This window comes from Gnatocerus cornutus, chromosome 2, assembly GCF_029298725.1.
Source record: "Gnatocerus cornutus isolate USDA-ARS CGAHR chromosome 2, icGnaCorn1.1, whole genome shotgun sequence".
Classification (NCBI taxonomy): domain Eukaryota; kingdom Metazoa; phylum Arthropoda; class Insecta; order Coleoptera; family Tenebrionidae; genus Gnatocerus; species Gnatocerus cornutus.
Window position 1 is genome coordinate 21,257,652 of NC_142234.1, and position 21,285 is coordinate 21,278,936.

Below are 21,285 nucleotides of genomic sequence, written 5' to 3' on the forward strand. Positions count from 1 at the left end.
ATGAGTCAAAATTTATTGAGTTTACCTACGAAATAAAGAAAGCATTGACCAAAAACTGTTTGGAAGTGGTCATTTTGGGGTGTCTTTCAATCAATGTTTTCAAAATGAAAATGACGTTTAATAGCATTGAATTATATATCAGTCGAAAGAGGAGCTCAAAATCTATCTACTGGCCCAATTTGAGATCGATCAAACAAACGGTTTACGAGTTATGGTCAAAAATAAAAAAAAATAAAAATTTTCATCGTTTGAGTCGCAATTTTTTTTCGCGAAAAATCGACTATCGAATTTTGGGCTTTTAAGCACTTTTTCTAACGTAAAATGAGCCGAGAAAAACGATGGCGCAAACCGCATCTCAATATCTCTAATAGTTTCCGAGATATTTAACTTTGAAAATTGGGAAAAATGAGAAAAAATGAAAATCAACTATCCGAAACTTTGATCGGCCATAACTCAGTTATTTGTTGTCGGATCTGAATTTAAATCCCAGATTTGGAATCTGCGTAAAATTCTGCGTTCACTGATGTATAATAACTCGAGTTTACTCTAAAAAATAAGCGAGATATCGATATGAGAAGTTTGGCCATAGTTTTAGTCATGAATTTTTGCGAAAATTTGCAAATTTCGACTTTTGGAAAATCTAAAAACGATTTCTTATGTAAAAAATCGCGAGAAAAACGATGCCGCAAACCGCATTCCAATATCTGACATAGTTTTCGAGATATCGAGCATGAATTGTTTGGAACCTTCAAAAATTTGGCCATCTGGCGACAACCCAAAAATTCAAACGGCCATAACTCAGTTATTTGTTGTCGGATCTGAATTTAAATTCCAGATTTGGATTCAGCGTGAGATTCTGCGTAAAATGAGTCAAAATTTATTGAGTTTACCTACGAAATAAAGAAAGCATTGACCAAAAACTGTTTGGAAGTGGTCATTTTGGGGTGATTTTCAATCAATGTTTTCAAAATGAAAATGACGTTTAATAGCATTGAATTATATATCAGTCGAAAGAGGAGCTCAAAATCTATCCACTGGCCCAATTTGAGATCGATCAAACAAACGGTTTACGAGTTATGGTCAAAAATAAAAAAAAATAAAAATTTTCATCGTTTGAGTCGCAATTTTTTTTCGCGAAAAATCGACTATCGAATTTTGGGCTTTTAAGCACTTTTTCTAACGTAAAATGAGCCGAGAAAAACGATGGCGCAAACCGCATCTCAATATCTCTAATAGTTTCCGAGATATTTAACTTTGAAAATTGGGAAAAATGAGAAAAAATGAAAATCAACTATCCGAAATTTTGATCGGCCATAACTCAGTTATTTGTTGTCGGATCTGAATTTAAATCCCAGATTTGGAATCTGCGTAAAATTCTGCGTTCACTGATGTATAATAACTCGAGTTTACTCTAAAAAATAAGCGAGATATCGATATGAGAAGTTTGGCCATAGTTTTAGTCATGAATTTTTGCGAAAATTTGCAAATTTCGACTTTTGGAAAATCTAAAAACGATTTCTTATGTAAAAAATCGCGAGAAAAACGATGCCGCAAACCGCATTCCAATATCTGAAATAGTTTTCGAGATATCGAGCATGAATTGTTTGGAACCTTCAAAAATTTGGCCATCTGGCGACAACCCAAAAATTCAAACGGCCATAACTCAGTTATTTGTTGTCGGATCTGAATTTAAATTCCAGATTTGGATTCAGCGTGAGATTCTGCGTAAAATGAGTCAAAATTTATTGAGTTTACCTACGAAATAAAGAAAGCATTGACCAAAAACTGTTTGGAAGTGGTCATTTTGGGGTGATTTTCAATCAATGTTTTCAAAATGAAAATGACGTTTAATAGTATTGAATTATATATCAGTCGAAAGAGGAGCTCAAAATCTATCTACTGGCCCAATTTGAGATCGATCAAACAAACGGTTTACGAGTTATGGTCAAAAATAAAAAAAAATAAAAATTTTCATCGTTTGAGTCGCAATTTTTTTTCGCGAAAAATCGACTATCGAATTTTGGGCTTTTAAGCACTTTTTCTAACGTAAAATGAGCCGAGAAAAACGATGGCGCAAACCGCATCTCAATATCTCTAATAGTTTCCGAGATATTTAACTTTGAAAATTGGGAAAAATGAGAAAAAATGAAAATCAACTATCCGAAACTTTGATCGGCCATAACTCAGTTATTTGTTGTCGGATCTGAATTTAAATCCCAGATTTGGAATCTGCGTAAAATTCTGCATTCACTGATGTATAATAACTCGAGTTTACTCTAAAAAATAAGCGAGATATCGATATGAGAAGTTTGGCCATAGTTTTAGTCATGAATTTTTGCGAAAATTTGCAAATTTCGACTTTTGGAAAATCTAAAAACGATTTCTTATGTAAAAAATCGCGAGAAAAACGATGCCGCAAACCGCATTCCAATATCTGAAATAGTTTTCGAGATATCGAGCATGAATTGTTTGGAACCTTCAAAAATTTGGCCATCTGGCGACAACCCAAAAATTCAAACGGCCATAACTCAGTTATTTGTTGTCGGATCTGAATTTAAATTCCAGATTTGGATTCAGCGTGAGATTCTGCGTAAAATGAGTCAAAATTTATTGAGTTTACCTACGAAATAAAGAAAGCATTGACCAAAAACTGTTTGGAAGTGGTCATTTTGGGGTGATTTTCAATCAATGTTTTCAAAATGAAAATGACGTTTAATAGCATTGAATTATATATCAGTCGAAAGAGGAGCTCAAAATCTATCCACTGGCCCAATTTGAGATCGATCAAACAAACGGTTTACGAGTTATGGTCAAAAATAAAAAAAAATAAAAATTTTCATCGTTTGAGTCGCAATTTTTTTTCGCGAAAAATCGACTATCGAATTTTGGGCTTTTAAGCACTTTTTCTAACGTAAAATGAGCCGAGAAAAACGATGGCGCAAACCGCATCTCAATATCTCTAATAGTTTCCGAGATATTTAACTTTGAAAATTGGGAAAAATGAGAAAAAATGAAAATCAACTATCCGAAACTTTGATCGGCCATAACTCCGTTATTTGCAGTCGTATCTGAATTTAAATCCCAGATTTGAAATCTGCGTAAAATTCTGCGTTCACTGATGTATAATAACTCGAGTTTACTCTAAAAAATAAGCGAGATATCGATATGAGAAGTTTGGCCATAGTTTTAGTCATGAATTTTTGCGAAAATTTGCAAATTTCGACTTTTGGAAAATCTAAAAACGATTTCTTATGTAAAAAATCGCGAGAAAAACGATGCCGCAAACCGCATTCCAATATCTGAAATAGTTTTCGAGATATCGAGCATGAATTGTTTGGAACCTTCAAAAATTTGGCCATCTGGCGACAACCCAAAAATTCAAACGGCCATAACTCAGTTATTTGTTGTCGGATCTGAATTTAAATTCCAGATTTGGATTCAGCGTGAGATTCTGCGTAAAATGAGTCAAAATTTATTGAGTTTACCTACGAAATAAAGAAAGCATTGACCAAAAACTGTTTGGAAGTGGTCATTTTGGGGTGATTTTCAATCAATGTTTTCAAAATGAAAATGACGTTTAATAGCATTGAATTATATATCAGTCGAAAGAGGAGCTCAAAATCTATCCACTGGCCCAATTTGAGATCGATCAAACAAACGGTTTTCGAGTTATGGTCAAAAATAAAAAAAAATAAAAATTTTCATCGTTTGAGTCGCAATTTTTTTTCGCGAAAAATCGACTATCGAATTTTGGGCTTTTAAGCACTTTTTCTAACGTAAAATGAGCCGAGAAAAACGATGGCGCAAACCGCATCTCAATATCTCTAATAGTTTCCGAGATATTTAACTTTGAAAATTGGGAAAAATGAGAAAAAATGAAAATCAACTATCCGAAACTTTGATCGGCCATAACTCAGTTATTTGTTGTCGGATCTGAATTTAAATCCCAGATTTGGAATCTGCGTAAAATTCTGCATTCACTGATGTATAATAACTCGAGTTTACTCTAAAAAATAAGCGAGATATCGATATGAGAAGTTTGGCCATAGTTTTAGTCATGAATTTTTGCGAAAATTTGCAAATTTCGACTTTTGGAAAATCTAAAAACGATTTCTTATGTAAAAAATCGCGAGAAAAACGATGCCGCAAACCGCATTCCAATATCTGAAATAGTTTTCGAGATATCGAGCATGAATTGTTTGGAACCTTCAAAAATTTGGCCATCTGGCGACAACCCAAAAATTCAAACGGCCATAACTCAGTTATTTGTTGTCGGATCTGAATTTAAATTCCAGATTTGGATTCAGCGTGAGATTCTGCGTAAAATGAGTCAAAATTTATTGAGTTTACCTACGAAATAAAGAAAGCATTGACCAAAAACTGTTTGGAAGTGGTCATTTTGGGGTGATTTTCAATCAATGTTTTCAAAATGAAAATGACGTTTAATAGCATTGAATTATATATCAGTCGAAAGAGGAGCTCAAAATCTATCCACTGGCCCAATTTGAGATCGATCAAACAAACGGTTTACGAGTTATGGTCAAAAATAAAAAAAAATAAAAATTTTCATCGTTTGAGTCGCAATTTTTTTTCGCGAAAAATCGACTATCGAATTTTGGGCTTTTAAGCACTTTTTCTAACGTAAAATGAGCCGAGAAAAACGATGGCGCAAACCGCATCTCAATATCTCTAATAGTTTCCGAGATATTTAACTTTAAAATTCATGAACATAACCTGTTTGTGTGCTGTCAAAATAATCAAGTTCGGACATACGTTAAGATACCTGTCCTATGTTTAGACACTATAATTTTAAATAATTAATAGAATCGTAATCAAGTCGTGAATGTTAAATCAGACTTCAGATTCTTACTCCTGAGGACCAAATTAATAAAAAGAGTATTTTCTTGCTTTAATTTTCATCGAAAAAATGCAAGTCAAATAAAAGTTTCAAAAATTAATAAAAAATTAACGGAGCGTCGGATCGAAAAATCTTTGACGGATTCTTGTTCCTGAGGTCCAAATTGATGGAAAAAGTCGGTTTCAAAGAGATTTTATTTTTTGTCAAAATCGCCAAAATCCATGGGTTAACCCCTTTGAACTTTTTTTGGCGAAAAACACGAAAGTTTTCAGATCGACACGAAACTTTGCACATGGCATAATTCGACATTTCTACATCCATTTCTGGTCTCCGTTCCTCGCTATCTGTGAGATTTTTTGAGAAAATGCAAATTAAAAATTTCAAAATTCAATTTCCCGCGTCAAGCAATCTGTCAACGAAGCATAGAAGCTAGGACATGCGTCAACAGTCTTTAGTCCATAAATAATATTAAATAAAATATTAACAAAGTCGTAAATCTTAAATCAAAGTTTAGATTCGTTTTTCTGAGATTAAAATTAACAAGTTAAGTAGTTTATTGTATTTATTTACACCGAAAAATGAATGCATAATGTGTGTATAATTGGTTGCCTACCCACATTGCAAATTTTAATTTTAAGTAAACTTATAATTACGTTTTGAATCCGACTTTAGAGTACAGAATCTTGTTCCTGAAGTCTAAATTAATAAAAAAAAATGTTTTAAGAAGGTTTCGATTAAATTTCAAATATCAGTCGCGAAGAAACCTGTTTAGTTTTCAACCAATCACACACAGCCCAAATAAGAACCGGCAAATTTAAAGAAATTTATTAATAACACAAACATTAACATGAATAAATTAATGAGTACAAAGTTTCTACTTAAAAACTACAACAGGACTTAGAAAGACGTTGAAAACCGCCTCGACTACACTCCTTACATTAAATCTCGCTTCTTTCGGACTTTTGACCGTCGTTAAATTGTTGTTACTACAAGCGAGACAGCCGATTTCGTCTAACCCGACTTGTACCTTGAACCCCCCACCTCGTTGTTGAAAAGTGTCCCCCCTTAAAATCCCCGCTTGCACTTTCGTGGTGATTTCGAACGTGTACAAGTTGTACCTCTTGTCGATTTGATCGCGCTGTAAAACGAGCTGCACTCTTCGCGGACTGCTTGCGTGATCGAAGATGGTGCGAAAACTGTTCGAAACCGAGCGGATTTTAATATCGTTTTTCAGTTTTCTGGGTTGATTTCAGGAGGATTAGAACCGAGAAGACGACTTGGATGAAAGCCGTGAATTTCTTGTACCGTGTTTGGGCGGTGAGGACCACGAAGAGGCAGAGAGACTGAAGATGAGGCCGGTGAAAACGAAGAAGGGCTAAGCTTCCGCGGAGTCAACGTCACGTGCATCGGAAGTCGTGGAACTCTCGCTTCAACTGCAACATTTGGAACGTGACAACTTGTCACTAGCATCAGCACCACCAGCAGCTGCGTTTCTGACTTCGCCAAAAAGAAAAAGAACGTAAATTCGCAGGCTAGGAACCATACCAACTTCAAGTACAAGATCTTAAGGGCTAGATGTGGGTGGAGAATCGACCTCTGGACGGACCAAAGGGATGTGATCCAAAGCCTTCAGATCAGGATGGGATTAACAATGGGTAAATGTCCGTGGGAATAATCCACCGTGGCCGATGGGTAAAATGATGTATAATAACGCAAGTTTACACCAAAAAACAAGCGAGATATCGATATGAGAAGTTTGGCATTGTTTTTTTAATCATGAATTTTCGCGAAAATTTGTTTCATAAAAATATTATAATCTTCTATAACTAGACATTTAACAATCGTAGATAATATATATTAAAGAGCCACTTTGGGGTGATAAAAAATGATATAATAATTAAGTAGAAGCGAAAATTGCAAACGATTTGAGCACTTGTTTAGAAATGATAAGACAACAACGCTCGAATTCTGTTTTCGTGTTTGACGATCATCGCCTTCAACTTTCTTATTTCGTCGGCGAATTCTGGCAACGTTTTCTCCTAAATCAACAAAATTAGTTTAAGAAAAACCACAAACCTAAACTTGTGTTTGGTTTTGAGTCTTCCCCGATTTCGAAGAGCTTCGACACAGAAATGATCGCTTTCGATTCCATCCTTGAGCGAAATCAACAGACTCTTCAGTCGACAGCGCGCGCGCGCGCCGCACTGTCACCCAAAGTATCTGGATAGTCCGGTCAGTCCGGAGTTGTTTAGCCTATAAAACCTCGAGATTTCGCATCCTCTCTTCGGCATCATTCCTATGCCTGAGTTGAGTGTTGATGTAATATCACGCCTTCCACCATCTTCCTTCCTGCAAGAAGTGTAAAAAAGTTTCATCAAGAACATGTTTGTTTATCTCACCTGAAAAACTCTTCTTACTCTGTGCAGTCAATTGCTGTTTCTTCACGGCAAAGCTTTTAATTGCGCCTGCTTCTTGACCAACAGGAAAGACAACAAAGTTGTGTTAAGCTGCAACTAAGAGATTAAGGTGAGACCATGAATGGAGAGAAAAGAAAACAAACAAACCTTCCATCCTTCCTGAACAAACAGATCTCGCGTTTTCAAGAAACCAATAAATGATGTTTCCTTGACTTCACAAAATAGCTCACAAGACACCAGATGACCTTCAGAGCCTTTGTAGTACATATTTTCTTTCTTGACAACTGCATCTCGATGATGCTCTGTTTCCGTTGGTTGAGTTCCTTTGGCTCTTCTCTAGAGGAGAATACTCGTTCTCTGCTCGTAGACTCAACATTGCAAACTTCGTGCTCCCGCAATGCAATAAGGCAACACTTGAAACATCTCCCAGTCACTGAACGACATCTTCAACCACTGGAAAAAGAACATTTGACTTTGAATTTAACCTTTTTCATCCATATTGCAGTAAAGCAGCACCTTTTTCGTGATGGATCAATTCACTGTACTCTGGGAGCACTGAATGGGTGGTTTCTTCAATTCTGTGCAATAACTTGCAGAGTCCTTCAGCGTTGAGCGACGACAACCGCCTTTTCGACATCTTAGGCTATGGGTATCATCCATCGATTCAGTCTCTTTAATAATAAACTCTGGTAATGAAGTTGGAACCTGGAAATACCACGAAACATTTCAAGGCTGGAATTCAAACAGTTTTCAGCTTACCTGCGTTTAAAAATTTCAATAAAGACCCATCAATTTGTTGCAAATCAACTCCAACTCTAAATAGCTTCAAATGAACTTCTTAACTTGTGTAATTTCTTTGCTACCATGCCCAGAAGAACGAGAAAGTAAACAGTAAAGAATTCTGGTAGTTTCTTGTTAAATCATGAACATAACCTCAATGTGTGCTGTCAAAATAGTCAAGTTAAGACATACGTTAAGATAGAGACACAATAATTTTTAATAATTAATAGAATCGTAACCAAGTCGTGAATGTTAAATCAGACTTTAGATTCTTACTCCTGAGGACAAAATTAATAAAAAGAGTATTTTCTTGCTTTAATTTTCATCGAAAAACTGCAAACCAAATAAAAGTTTGAAAAATTAATAAAACATTAACGGAGCGTCTGATCGAAAAATCTTTGACGGATTCTTGTTCCTGAGGTCCAAATTGATGGAAAAAGTCGGTTTCAAAGAGATTTTATTTTTTGTCGAAATCGCCAAAAATCCATGATGTTTAAGTCTTTGAACTTTTTTTGGCGAAAAACGCGAAAGTTCGCAGATCGACACGAAACTATGCACATGGCATAATTTGACATTTCCACATCCATTTTTGGTCTCCGTTCCTCGCTATCTGCAAGATTTTTTGAGAAAATGCAAATTAAAAATTTTAAAATTCAATTTCCCGCGTCAAGCAATCTGTCAACGAAGCATAGAAGCTAGGACATGCGTCAACAGTCTTTAGTCCATAAATAATATTAAATAAAATATTAACAAAGTCGTAAATCTTAAATCAAAGTTCAGATTCGTTTTTCTGAGGTTAAAATTAACAAGTTAAGTAGTTTATTGTATTTATTTACACCGAAAAGTGAGAGAAGTTTTTCCATAAAAGCCACCTAGCGGAATAACGCCGAAGTTGATAGTTCACGCCTCCTCTCACCAGAGGGCTAAACTTTTGTTTTTAAAACTTACAATTTTTGAATCAAAACCATTTGCAGGAATAAGGAAGAATGATAAAAAACAATACCCTCAAATTAAACTAAAGGAGTATTAATAAAATAAAAAAACACAAACTCGACACTCTCCCTCCTTCTTGCAAAAAGTGTGAAAAAGTTTCATTAGGAACATGTTTGTTGGCTTACCTAAAAAAGACGAGGGAAACAATCTGAAATGGACGAAACTATCCATTCTTAATTAATGGTAATTGATTATTGCTCTAATTCCAACTGATCCAAGAGCCAAGAGCCAAGGTTAGTCCTTCGCAAGTGGCGCTTCCTCAAAAATATCTCATTTAACGACTTCTTCAATTCTTGTAGATCATTGTTGTTTTTATATGCTGATGTAACCGCAGCCAGCTTGTCGGACATTTCAGTGCTCATTTCTTTTTCCGACTAAAACAAACCAAATAGTTTTAGGTGTTAATCTTCCTCTGATACTACAAAAGCCATGACATCATAAAGACACTAAATTTAAATCCCAAATTTACAATCTGCGTAAAATTCTGCGTTCACTGATGTATAATAACTCAAGTTTACTCTAAAATATAAGCGAGATATCGATATGAGAAGTTTGGCCATAGTTTTAGTCATGAATTTTTGCGAAAATTTGCAAATTTCGACTTTTGGAAAATCTAAAAACGATTTCTTATGTAAAAAATCGCGAGAAAAACGATGCCGCAAACCGCATTCCAATATCTGAAATAGTTTTCGAGATATCGAGCATGAATTGTTTGGAACCTTCAAAAATTTGGCCATCTGGCGACAACCCAAAAATTCAAACGGCCATAACTCAGTTATTTGTTGTCGGATCTGAATTTAAATTCCAGATTTGGATTCAGCGTGAGATTCTGCGTAAAATGAGTCAAAATTTATTGAGTTTACCTAAGAAATAAAGAAAGCATTGACCAAAAACTGTTTGGAAGTGGTCATTTTGGGGTGATTTTCAATCAATGTTTTCAAAATGAAAATGACGTTTAATAGCATTGAATTATATATCAGTCGAAAGAGGAGCTCGAAATCTATCGACTGGCTCAATTTGAGATCGATCAAACAAACGGTTTAGGAGTTATGGCCAAAAATAAAAAAAAATAAAAATTTTCATCGTTTGAGTCGCAATTTTTTTTCGCGAAAAATCGACTATCGAATTTTGGGCTTTTAAGCACTTTTTCTAACGTAAAATGAGCCGAGAAAAACGATGGCGCAAACCGCATCTCAATATCTCTAATAGTTTCCGAGATATTTAACTTTGAAAATTGGGAAAAATGAGAAAAAATGAAAATCAACTATCCGAAACTTTGATCGGCCATAACTCAGTTATTTGTTGTCGGATCTGAATTTAAATCCCAGATTTGGAATCTGCGTAAAATTCTGCGTTCACTGATGTATAATAACTCGAGTTTACTCTAAAAAATAAGCGAGATATCGATATGAGAAATTTGGCCATAGTTTTAGTCATGAATTTTTGCGAAAATTTGCAAATTTCGACTTTTGGAAAATCTAAAAACGATTTCTTATGTAAAAAATCGCGAGAAAAACGATGCCGCAAACCGCATTCCAATATCTGAAATAGTTTTCGAGATATCGAGCATGAATTGTTTGGAACCTTCAAAAATTTGGCCATCTGGTGACAACCCAAAAATTCAAACGGCCATAACTCAGTTATTTGTTGTCGGATCTGAATTTAAATTCCAGATTTGGATTCAGCGTGAGATTCTGCGTAAAATGAGTCAAAAGTTATTGAGTTTACCTACGAAATAAAGAAAGCATTGACCAAAAACTGTTTGGAAGTGGTCATTTTGGGGTGATTTTCAATCAATGTTTTCAAAATGAAAATGACGTTTAATAGCATTGAATTATATATCAGTCGAAAGAGGAGCTCAAAATCTATCCACTGGCCCAATTTGAGATCGATCAAACAAACGGTTTACGAGTTATGGTCAAAAATAAAAAAAAATAAAAATTTTCATCGTTTGAGTCGCAATTTTTTTTCGCGAAAAATCGACTATCGAATTTTGGGCTTTTAAGCACTTTTTCTAACGTAAAATGAGCCGAGAAAAACGATGGCGCAAACAGCATCTCAATATCTCTAATAGTTTCCGAGATATTTAACTTTGAAAATTGGGAAAAATGAGAAAAAATGAAAATCAACTATCCGAAACTTTGATCGGCCATAACTCAGTTATTTGTTGTCGGATCTGAATTTAAATCCCAGATTTGGAATCTGCGTAAAATTCTGCGTTCACTGATGTATAACAACTCGAGTTTACTCTAAAAAATAAGCGAGATATCGATATGAGAAGTTTGGCCATAGTTTTAGTCATGAATTTTTGCGAAAATTTGCAAATTTCGACTTTTGGAAAATCTAAAAACGATTTCTTATGTAAAAAATCGCGAGAAAAACGATGCCGCAAACCGCATTCCAATATCTGAAATAGTTTTCGAGATATCGAGCATGAATTGTTTGGAACCTTCAAAAATTTGGCCATCTGGCGACAACCCAAAAATTCAAACGGCCATAACTCAGTTATTTGTTGTCGGATCTGAATTTAAATTCCAGATTTGGATTCAGCGTGAGATTCTGCGTAAAATGAGTCAAAATTTATTGAGTTTACCTACGAAATAAAGAAAGCATTGACCAAAAACTGTTTGGAAGTGGTCATTTTGGGGTGATTTTCAATCAATGTTTTCAAAATGAAAATGACGTTTAATAGCATTGAATTATATATCAGTCGAAAGAGGAGCTCAAAATCTATCCACTGGCCCAATTTGAGATCGATCAAACAAACGGTTTACGAGTTATGGTCAAAAATAAAAAAAAATAAAAATTTTCATCGTTTGAGTCGCAATTTTTTTTCGCGAAAAATCGACTATCGAATTTTGGGCTTTTAAGCACTTTTTCTAACGTAAAATGAGCCGAGAAAAACGATGGCGCAAACCGCAACTCAATATCTCTAATAGTTTCCGAGATATTTAACTTTGAAAATTGGGAAAAATGAGAAAAAGTGAAAATCAACTATCCGAAACTTTGATCGGCCATAACTCAGTTATTTGTTGTCGGATCTGAATTTAAATCCCAGATTTGGAATCTGCGTAAAATTCTGCGTTCACTGATGTATAATAACTCAAGTTTTCTCTAAAAAATAAGCGAGATATCGAAATGAGAAGTTTGGCCATAGTTTTAATCATGAATTTTTGCGAAAATTTGCAAATTTCGACTTTTGGAAAATCTAAAAACGATTTCTTATGTAAAAAATCGCGAGAAAAACGATGCCGCAAACCGCATTCCAAAATTACGAATTTTACTGCACGTGACCATCAAATGCACTCGTCTAAAGTTGGTAGCAGCCCCTAGGGATGTTTATTGGTAACAGTTAACGTCTAGCGCAGGTTTGCCAAAAACCATAAATGGAGAGAAAAGAAAACAAACCTTCCATCCTTCCTCAAACAAGCAGCGATGCATCCAGAATTCCAGATCTCGCGTTTTCAAAAAACCAATAAAAATTCTCTATAAACTTCCATTCCTTGATGTTTCTTTGACTTCACAAAATAGCTGACAAGACACCAGATGACCTTCAGAGCCTTTGTAGTATTTTCTTTCTTGACAACTGCATCTCGATGATACTTTGTTTCCGTTGGTTGAGTTCCTTTGAGCCTTCTCTGGAGAAACACTCGTTTTTTGCTCGTAGACTCATCAGGTTTGAAAACGTTGCAAACTTCGTGCTCCCGCAATGAAATCAGCAACACTCTGAACATTTCCCAGTCACTGAACGACATCTTCAACCACTGGAAAAAGAACATTTGACTTTGACTTAAAACATGTTTAAATTTAACCTTTTTCATCCACATTGCAGTAAAGCAGCACCTTTTTCATGATGTTATGCTCCTTGATCAATTCACTGTTCTCTGGGAGCACTGAATGGGTGGTTTCTTCAATTCTGTGCAATAACTTGCAGAGTCCTTTAGCGTTGAGCGACGACAACCGCCTTTTCAACATCTTAGGCTATGGGTATCATCCATCGATTCAGTCTCTTAATAATAAACTCTGGTAATGAAGTTGGAACCTGAAATACCACGAAACATTTCAAGGCTGGAATTCAAACAGTTTTCAGCTTACCTGCGTTTAAAAATTTCAATAAGACCCATCAATTTGTTGCAAATCAACTCCAACTAAAAATAGCTTCAAATGAACTTCTTAACTTGTGTAATTTCTTTGCTACCATGCCCAGAAGAACGAGAAAGTAAACAGTAAAGAATTCTGGTAGTCTCTTGTGCAAGCAGGATCGTTGTTAATCATTTGTTGTACTCTGAAAATAAGTTTAGTAAATCATGAACATAACCTCAATGTGTGCTGTCAAAATATTCAAGTTAAGACATACGTTAAGATAGAGACACAATACCATTTTTAAATAATTAATAGAATCGTAACCAAGTCGTGAATGTTAAATCAGACTTTAGATTCTTACTCCTGAGGACAAAGTTAATAAAAAGAGTATTTTCTTGCTTTAATTTTCATCGAAAAACTGCAAACCAAATAAAAGTTTGAAAAATTAATAAAACATTAACGGAGCGTCGGATCGAAAAATCTTTGACGGATTCTTGTTCCTGAGGTCCAAATTGATGGAAAAAGTCGGTTTCAAGGAGATTTTATTTTTTGTCGAAATCGCCAAAAATCCATGATGTTAAGTCTTTGAACTTTTTTTGGCGAAAAACGCGAAAGTTCGCAGATCGGCACGAAACTTTGCACATGGCATAATTTGACATTTCCACATCCATTTTTGGTCTCCGTTCCTCGCTATCTGTAAGATTTTTTGAGAAAATGCAAATTAAAAATTTCAAAATTCAATTTCCCGCGTCAAGCAATCTGTCAACGAAGCATAGAAGCTAGGACATGCGTCAACAGATCTGTCCATAAATAATATTAAATAAAATATTAACAAAGTCGTAAATCTTAAATCAAAACTTAGATTCGTTTTTCTGAGATTAAAATTAACAAGTTAAGTAGTTTATTGTATTTATTTACACCGAAAAATGAATGCATAATGTGTGTATAATTGGTTGCCTACCCACATTGCAAATTTTAATTTTAAGTAAACTTATAATTACGTTTTGAATCCGACTTTAGAGTACAGAATCTTGTTCCTGAAGTCTAAATTAATAAAAAAAAATGTTTTAAGAAGGTTTCGATTAAATTTCAAATATCAGTCGCGAAGAAACCTGTTTAGTTTTCAACCAATCACACACAGCCCAAATAAGAACCGGCAAATTTAAAGAAATTTATTAATAACACAAACATTAACATGAATAAATTAATGAGTACAAAGTTTCTACTTAAAAACTACAACAGGACTTAGAAAGACGTTGAAAACCGCCTCGACTACACTCCTTACATTAAATCTCGCTTCTTTCGGACTTTTGACCGTCGTTAAATTGTTGTTACTACAAGCGAGACAGCCGATTTCGTCTAACCCGACTTGTACCTTGAACCCCCCACCTCGTTGTTGAAAAGTGTCCCCCCTTAAAATCCCCGCTTGCACTTTCGTGGTGATTTCGAACGTGTACAAGTTGTACCTCTTGTCGATTTGATCGCGCTGTAAAACGAGCTGCACTCTTCGCGGACTGCTTGCGTGATCGAAGATGGTGCGAAAACTGTTCGAAACCGAGCGGATTTTAATATCGTTTTTCAGTTTTCTGGGTTGATTTCAGGAGGATTAGAACCGAGAAGACGACTTGGATGAAAGCCGTGAATTTCTTGTACCGTGTTTGGGCGGTGAGGACCACGAAGAGGCAGAGAGACTGAAGATGAGGCCGGTGAAAACGAAGAAGGGCTAAGCTTCCGCGGAGTCAACGTCACGTGCATCGGAAGTCGTGGAACTCTCGCTTCAACTGCAACATTTGGAACGTGACAACTTGTCACTAGCATCAGCACCACCAGCAGCTGCGTTTCTGACTTCGCCAAAAAGAAAAAGAACGTAAATTCGCAGGCTAGGAACCATACCAACTTCAAGTACAAGATCTTAAGGGCTAGATGTGGGTGGAGAATCGACCTCTGGACGGACCAAAGGGATGTGATCCAAAGCCTTCAGATCAGGATGGGATTAACAATGGGTAAATGTCCGTGGGAATAATCCACCGTGGCCGATGGGTAAAATGATGTATAATAACGCAAGTTTACACCAAAAAACAAGCGAGATATCGATATGAGAAGTTTGGCATTGTTTTTTTAATCATGAATTTTCGCGAAAATTTGTTTCATAAAAATATTATAATCTTCTATAACTAGACATTTAACAATCGTAGATAATATATATTAAAGAGCCACTTTGGGGTGATAAAAAATGACATAATAATTAAGTAGAAGCGAAAATTGCAAACGATTTGAGCACTTGTTTAGAAATGATAAGACAACAAAGCTCGAATTCTGTTTTCGTGTTTGACGATCATCGCCTTCAACTTTCTTATTTCGTCGGCGAATTCTGGCAATGTTTTCTCCTAAATCAACAAAATTAGTTTAAGAAAAACCACAAACCTAAACTTGTGTTTGGTTTTGAGTCTTCCCCGATTTCGAAGAGCTTCGACACAGAAATGATCGCTTTCGATTCCATCCTTGAGCGAAATCAACAGACTCTTCAGTCGACAGCGCGCGCGCGCGCCGCACTGTCACCCAAAGTATCTGGATAGTCCGGTCAGTCCGGAGTTGTTTAGCCTCTAAAACCTCGAGATTTCGCATCCTCTCTTCGGCATCATTCCTATGCCTGAGTTGAGTGTTGATGTAATATCACGCCTTCCACCATCTTCCTTCCTGCAAGAAGTGTAAAAAAGTTTCATCAAGAACATGTTTGTTTATCTCACCTGAAAAACTCTTCTTACTCTGTGCAGTCAATTGCTGTTTCTTCACGGCAAAGCTTTTAATTGCGCCTGCTTCTTGACCAACAGGAAAGACAACAAAGTTGTGTTAAGCTGCAACTAAGAGATTAAGGTGAGACCATGAATGGAGAGAAAAGAAAACAAACAAACCTTCCATCCTTCCTGAACAAACAGATCTCGCGTTTTCAAGAAACCAATAAATGATGTTTCCTTGACTTCACAAAATAGCTCACAAGACACCAGATGACCTTCAGAGCCTTTGTAGTACATATTTTCTTTCTTGACAACTGCATCTCGATGATGCTCTGTTTCCGTTGGTTGAGTTCCTTTGGCTCTTCTCTAGAGGAGAATACTCGTTCTCTGCTCGTAGACTCAACATTGCAAACTTCGTGCTCCCGCAATGCAATAAGGCAACACTTGAAACATCTCCCAGTCACTGAACGACATCTTCAACCACTGGAAAAAGAACATTTGACTTTGAATTTAACCTTTTTCATCCATATTGCAGTAAAGCAGCACCTTTTTCGTGATGGATCAATTCACTGTACTCTGGGAGCACTGAATGGGTGGTTTCTTCAATTCTGTGCAATAACTTGCAGAGTCCTTCAGCGTTGAGCGACGACAACCGCCTTTTCGACATCTTAGGCTATGGGTATCATCCATCGATTCAGTCTCTTTAATAATAAACTCTGGTAATGAAGTTGGAACCTGGAAATACCACGAAACATTTCAAGGCTGGAATTCAAACAGTTTTCAGCTTACCTGCGTTTAAAAATTTCAATAAAGACCCATCAATTTGTTGCAAATCAACTCCAACTCTAAATAGCTTCAAATGAACTTCTTAACTTGTGTAATTTCTTTGCTACCATGCCCAGAAGAACGAGAAAGTAAACAGTAAAGAATTCTGGTAGTTTCTTGTTAAATCATGAACATAACCTCAATGTGTGCTGTCAAAATAGTCAAGTTAAGACATACGTTAAGATAGAGACACAATAATTTTTAATAATTAATAGAATCGTAACCAAGTCGTGAATGTTAAATCAGACTTTAGATTCTTACTCCTGAGGACAAAATTAATAAAAAGAGTATTTTCTTGCTTTAATTTTCATCGAAAAACTGCAAACCAAATAAAAGTTTGAAAAATTAATAAAACATTAACGGAGCGTCTGATCGAAAAATCTTTGACGGATTCTTGTTCCTGAGGTCCAAATTGATGGAAAAAGTCGGTTTCAAAGAGATTTTATTTTTTGTCGAAATCGCCAAAAATCCATGATGTTTATTTAGTCTTTGAACTTTTTTTGGCGAAAAACGCGAAAGTTCGCAGATCGACACGAAACTATGCACATGGCATAATTTGACATTTCCACATCCATTTTTGGTCTCCGTTCCTCGCTATCTGCAAGATTTTTTGAGAAAATGCAAATTAAAAATTTTAAAATTCAATTTCCCGCGTCAAGCAATCTGTCAACGAAGCATAGAAGCTAAGGACATGCGTCAACAGTCTTTAGTCCATAAATAATATTAAATAAAATATTAACAAAGTCGTAAATCTTAAATCAAAGTTCAGATTCGTTTTTCTGAGGTTAAAATTAACAAGTTAAGTAGTTTATTGTATTTATTTACACCGAAAAGTGAGAGAAGTTTTTCCATAAAAGCCACCTAGCGGAATAACGCCGAAGTTGATAGTTCACGCCTCCTCTCACCAGAGGGCTAAACTTTTGTTTTTAAAACTTACAATTTTTGAATCAAAACCATTTGCAGGAATAAGGAAGAATGATAAAAAACAATACCCTCAAATTAAACTAAAGGAGTATTAATAAAATAAAAAAACACAAACTCGACACTCTCCCTCCTTCTTGCAAAAAGTGTGAAAAAGTTTCATTAGGAACATGTTTGTTGGCTTACCTAAAAAAGACGAGGGAAACAATCTGAAATGGACGAAACTATCCATTCTTAATTAATGGTAATTGATTATTGCTCTAATTCCAACTGATCCAAGAGCCAAGAGCCAAGGTTAGTCCTTCGCAAGTGGCGCTTCCTCAAAAATATCTCATTTAACGACTTCTTCAATTCTTGTAGATCATTGTTGTTTTTATATGCTGATGTAACCGCAGCCAGCTTGTCGGACATTTCAGTGCTCATTTCTTTTTCCGACTAAAACAAACCAAATAGTTTTAGGTGTTCATCTTCCTCTGATACTACAAAAGCCATGACATCATAAAGACACTAAATTTAAATCCCAAATTTGCAATCTGCGTAAAATTCTGCGTTCACTGATGTATAATAACTCAAGTTTAGTCTAAAAAATAAGCGAGATATCGATATGAGAAGTTTGGCCATAGTTTTAGTCATGAATTTTCGCGAAAATTTGCAAATTTCGACTTTTGGAAAATCTAAAAACGATTTCTTATGTAAAAAATCGCGAGAAAAACGATGCCGCAAACCGCATTCCAATATCTGTAATAGTTTCCGAGATATCGAGCATGAATTGTTTGGAACCTTCAAAAATTTGGCCATCTGGCGACAACCCAAAAATTCAAACAGCCATAACGCAGTTATTTGTTGACAAAAATTATCATGTTTTTGAATTCAGCGTGAAATTCTGCGTAAAATGAGACCCAAATTTGTTGAGTTTGCTTAATAAATAAACGAGGTATTGGCCAAAAACTGTTTTGAAAACAGAATAAAAGCGAAAGCGGAATAACGCCGAAGTTCATAATTCACGCCAATCTCACCAGAGGGCTTTTGGTTTGAAATTTAACTGTAATTAGCTCACCAAAATCAACAAATTTTATTAATAAAATAAAGAATCCAAATAAACTAAAACTCTTATCTTAAAGAAGTTAATATAATAATCAGAAATCGCGCGTGAGTTCTTGTTGGAGAGTGCTGTTCCGAGTGCTTTGAGCTGACTGTCTGGAACTCGCGGAAGTTGTCTCTCCAGCGTATACAAGCATTTTTGATCTTGCTCAAGTTCTCGCAACACGTGAGAAATTGCAAAAGCCAGAACTCCAGGTTTAGGGGGCGTCGATCTGCAGGCTCACCGGGCGTCGAGCAGAAAGTAGACTGAACGTCCACTTGCCTCTATGTCCATTTTTCTACATTTGAGCGCTGCACAACTCCTTGATTCTAGCTGCATGAAAACCTCATCGAGGACCGTCTCAGCCAAGTTTCTTCCCTAAAATAAATTCTCAAAAAAAATCAAGTAATTATGAGATCTCACCGCTCTCTGCCTGCAGAAAGAATATCCTCCCAATGCAACGACCCCCTTAAACCACTGATCAAAGGGGGCCTCCCCCAGCCCTAACAGCACCCGCAGCAGTGTTTGAGCCGCCTTTTCTTTAGCCACAACTTTAAATTCCCCTTTTGCGTCTGTGGAAACAAAACTACAGAAAGATTAACAATGTTTATGCAATACAAACTAACGAGATGACTGCGTTGTTCCCCTGGAACTTCAAGCTGATAATACAAAATGAGTTAATTTTCCCCCAAATCACCGTGGAGTTGGGGATGAGTTTTCCGGATCCTAGGAAATAGGGCTCTCCCCAGCTTTGATTACACCTGAAATTACGTCAACGATTGATCTTCACAGAAGAAAAACTTACAAGTTGGCGCTCTCAAACCGCAATGGCGGTTCGTATCTTATTATTTCAAACGAGGTAAAAACTGTGGACTTGTAGTACTTTCCTTTCTGCGGAAGGACGTTGCGGACGCTCACTCGCATGTTGGGAATCAACCCAAAGGGCGCTCCGAGATTCTCCCAGTTGTTCAGATACAACTCTACCCGTCTCCCGTTGCAGTCGAACACCAGTTTGTGAGTTTTGTGACCTAATAAACAAAGTTAGAGGCGAAATTTTCACTTCCCTGAGTTACCCGGAGTGCCAAAACTCGCATCATCGGTTCGCGCCGAAGTCCGTGAGGACATTGGGTCCATGAATAACTTCATTTGGATAACTGCTTCGAACGAGACCAAATTGCCCCTCTGAAGCGCCTCCAGGGCTTCCTGGACGTTAATCAACTGAGGAGACTCGCTCGGTAGAGTCGCGGGTGCAAAATGGGGATTCGGGGGTAATGCGTGACACGTTGCAGATTTTAAAGACTTGTCGAAGTTCCTCAGTTTTTCGACTTCGCCGTCCCAGGTTTTTGTTCTGAAAGCAATTCTGGATTATTACGTTGGTACTCGCGGAGGCCCGGGCTCACGGGTAATCTTCATAAAAAACGTTGTAAAAGTGTCCAAGTTGGAGGAAGGGAAAGACGTCGTGTTCAGGTGATGTCGTAACACGGAACAAATACACACTCTCGTGTGCTCTTGCATGCAACCAGTACCCGACTTGATTCTTCGAAAAAGCAATTTTCTGTAATTTTGAGAATAAATTAATGGTATAGCAATAGGGAAAGTACCTGAGATTTTGACACCACTTGAAAAGTGAGCCTGAAAGGTGTAGTAAATGGGCGCTCAACCCACAAAGGTGTCGAGTTTTGTTTGATGTTGAGATTAACGACCTGACTTGCATCAATTATTAAATATTCCATCGTAGCAAATTTGTTGGAATTATAAATTTCAGTACAAACAGTGAACTCCTTAATTAAGACGTAACAATTGAAAAAGTCGACAATTTCGTTGTTTTTGTTGTTTGTAAAAACGCACGGAACTTGCCGCACGGAGTCAGTAAAGTGAATGTTAACTTTTCCCATGAGGAAGTGCCCAACTAGATATTTTCGTCTCTCGCCATTGCCCCAATTCCAATGATTACCAAAGGTCCAATAACTAAAATCTTTGTAGGTTTCAGCTTCATTACTAACATACGTCAATTTAGACAACAACTGAAGCTCAAAGTTCCAGTTTCCCAAAGTTTGTAAAGCCCCCAGAATTACATCTGCGCGTCTTGGAACTTTTTTCAACTTTTTGTAATTGGACGCCACCAACAGCAGTTTTGAAGAGGTGAATCTTAAACGTTTCGCAACGTTGACAAAAGGGGTGCTTTCAACGGGTTCTGTAAACTCCTCGGGGGTTCTGAGTACAACAAAAGTGTGAAATTCCTCACATTTGAAAAATTGCGACTTAAGGACGACTCTTGCACCAACAGCTGGTAGTTTTTGTTCTGGATTGTTTATAAAGAGGAATACAGTGTGCACTGTCACCGTGGAAGGCACCAACTGATGTTTGCCCTCCACATCGGGGGCCACTTCGAAACATAATAAAACGGGGTCCACCTCAGTCACAATCCCCTAGAAGTGCGGTTTTAATGAATATAAATCACAGATAAACGTACCTGGACGACAAATAAATCAACCATCACTCTTTTAGGTACTTTTTCCATGTTGAAAATTTAAAATTTAACGGGCGAAGAACTAGAGTGATTGTGTTCGACCTAGGAAGTCTACAAAACAA

General features: G+C 36.4%; 2 protein-coding genes and 1 long non-coding RNA gene across 4 annotated transcripts; all 3 read right to left on the reverse strand.

Annotated features, from left to right (window-relative positions):
* Positions 1-9,332: 9,332 nt before the first annotated feature.
* Positions 9,333-12,947, reverse strand: LOC148180039 (uncharacterized). Its single transcript, XM_088030846.1, has 3 exons — positions 12,861-12,947; positions 12,457-12,812; positions 9,333-9,422 (listed from the first exon to the last, which is right to left on the reverse strand). The coding sequence occupies exons 1-2, from the start codon at positions 12,873-12,875 to the stop codon at positions 12,513-12,515; spliced, it is 315 nt and encodes a 104-aa protein (XP_087886972.1). The 5' UTR covers positions 12,876-12,947; the 3' UTR covers positions 9,333-9,422; positions 12,457-12,512.
* A 1,670-nt stretch (positions 12,948-14,617) lies between these two features.
* LOC148180040 (uncharacterized) lies at positions 14,618-15,712 on the reverse strand. Its single transcript, XR_015769655.1, has 2 exons — positions 15,556-15,712; positions 14,618-14,912 (listed from the first exon to the last, which is right to left on the reverse strand). It is a non-coding gene; the product is annotated as an uncharacterized LOC148180040 (long non-coding RNA).
* A 3,124-nt stretch (positions 15,713-18,836) lies between these two features.
* LOC148180041 (uncharacterized) lies at positions 18,837-21,257 on the reverse strand. 2 transcript variants are annotated; one of them, XM_088031499.1, is made up of 8 exons: positions 21,167-21,257; positions 20,295-21,122; positions 20,094-20,248; positions 19,767-20,041; positions 19,499-19,721; positions 19,320-19,454; positions 19,117-19,279; positions 18,837-19,071 (listed from the first exon to the last, which is right to left on the reverse strand). In XM_088031499.1, exons 1-8 carry the CDS (start codon positions 21,212-21,214, stop codon positions 18,934-18,936), a joined length of 1,965 nt encoding a protein of 654 aa, XP_087887625.1. In that variant the 5' UTR covers positions 21,215-21,257; the 3' UTR covers positions 18,837-18,933. The 2 variants fall into 2 exon arrangements, with proteins under 2 accessions (XP_087887625.1, XP_087887626.1); XM_088031500.1 differs by lacking the exon at positions 18,837-19,071 and having other exon boundaries at positions 19,149-19,265.
* Positions 21,258-21,285: the final 28 nt, after the last annotated feature.

What these genes read in the sequence shown, in the direction of transcription:
- LOC148180041 (XM_088031499.1), bottom strand. Translation starts at nt 21,214, where the DNA reads ATGGAAAAAGTACCTAAAAGAGTGATGGTTGATTTATTTGTCGTCCAG. An exon ending in TTGATTTATTTGTCGTCCAG is followed by an intron (nt 21,123 to 21,166) that starts GTACGTTTATCT and finishes CCGCACTTCTAG; the next exon opens with GGGATTGTGACTGAGGTGGA. An exon ending in GTTTTTTATGAAGATTACCC is followed by an intron (nt 20,042 to 20,093) that starts GTGAGCCCGGGC and finishes AATTGCTTTCAG; the next exon opens with AACAAAAACCTGGGACGGCG.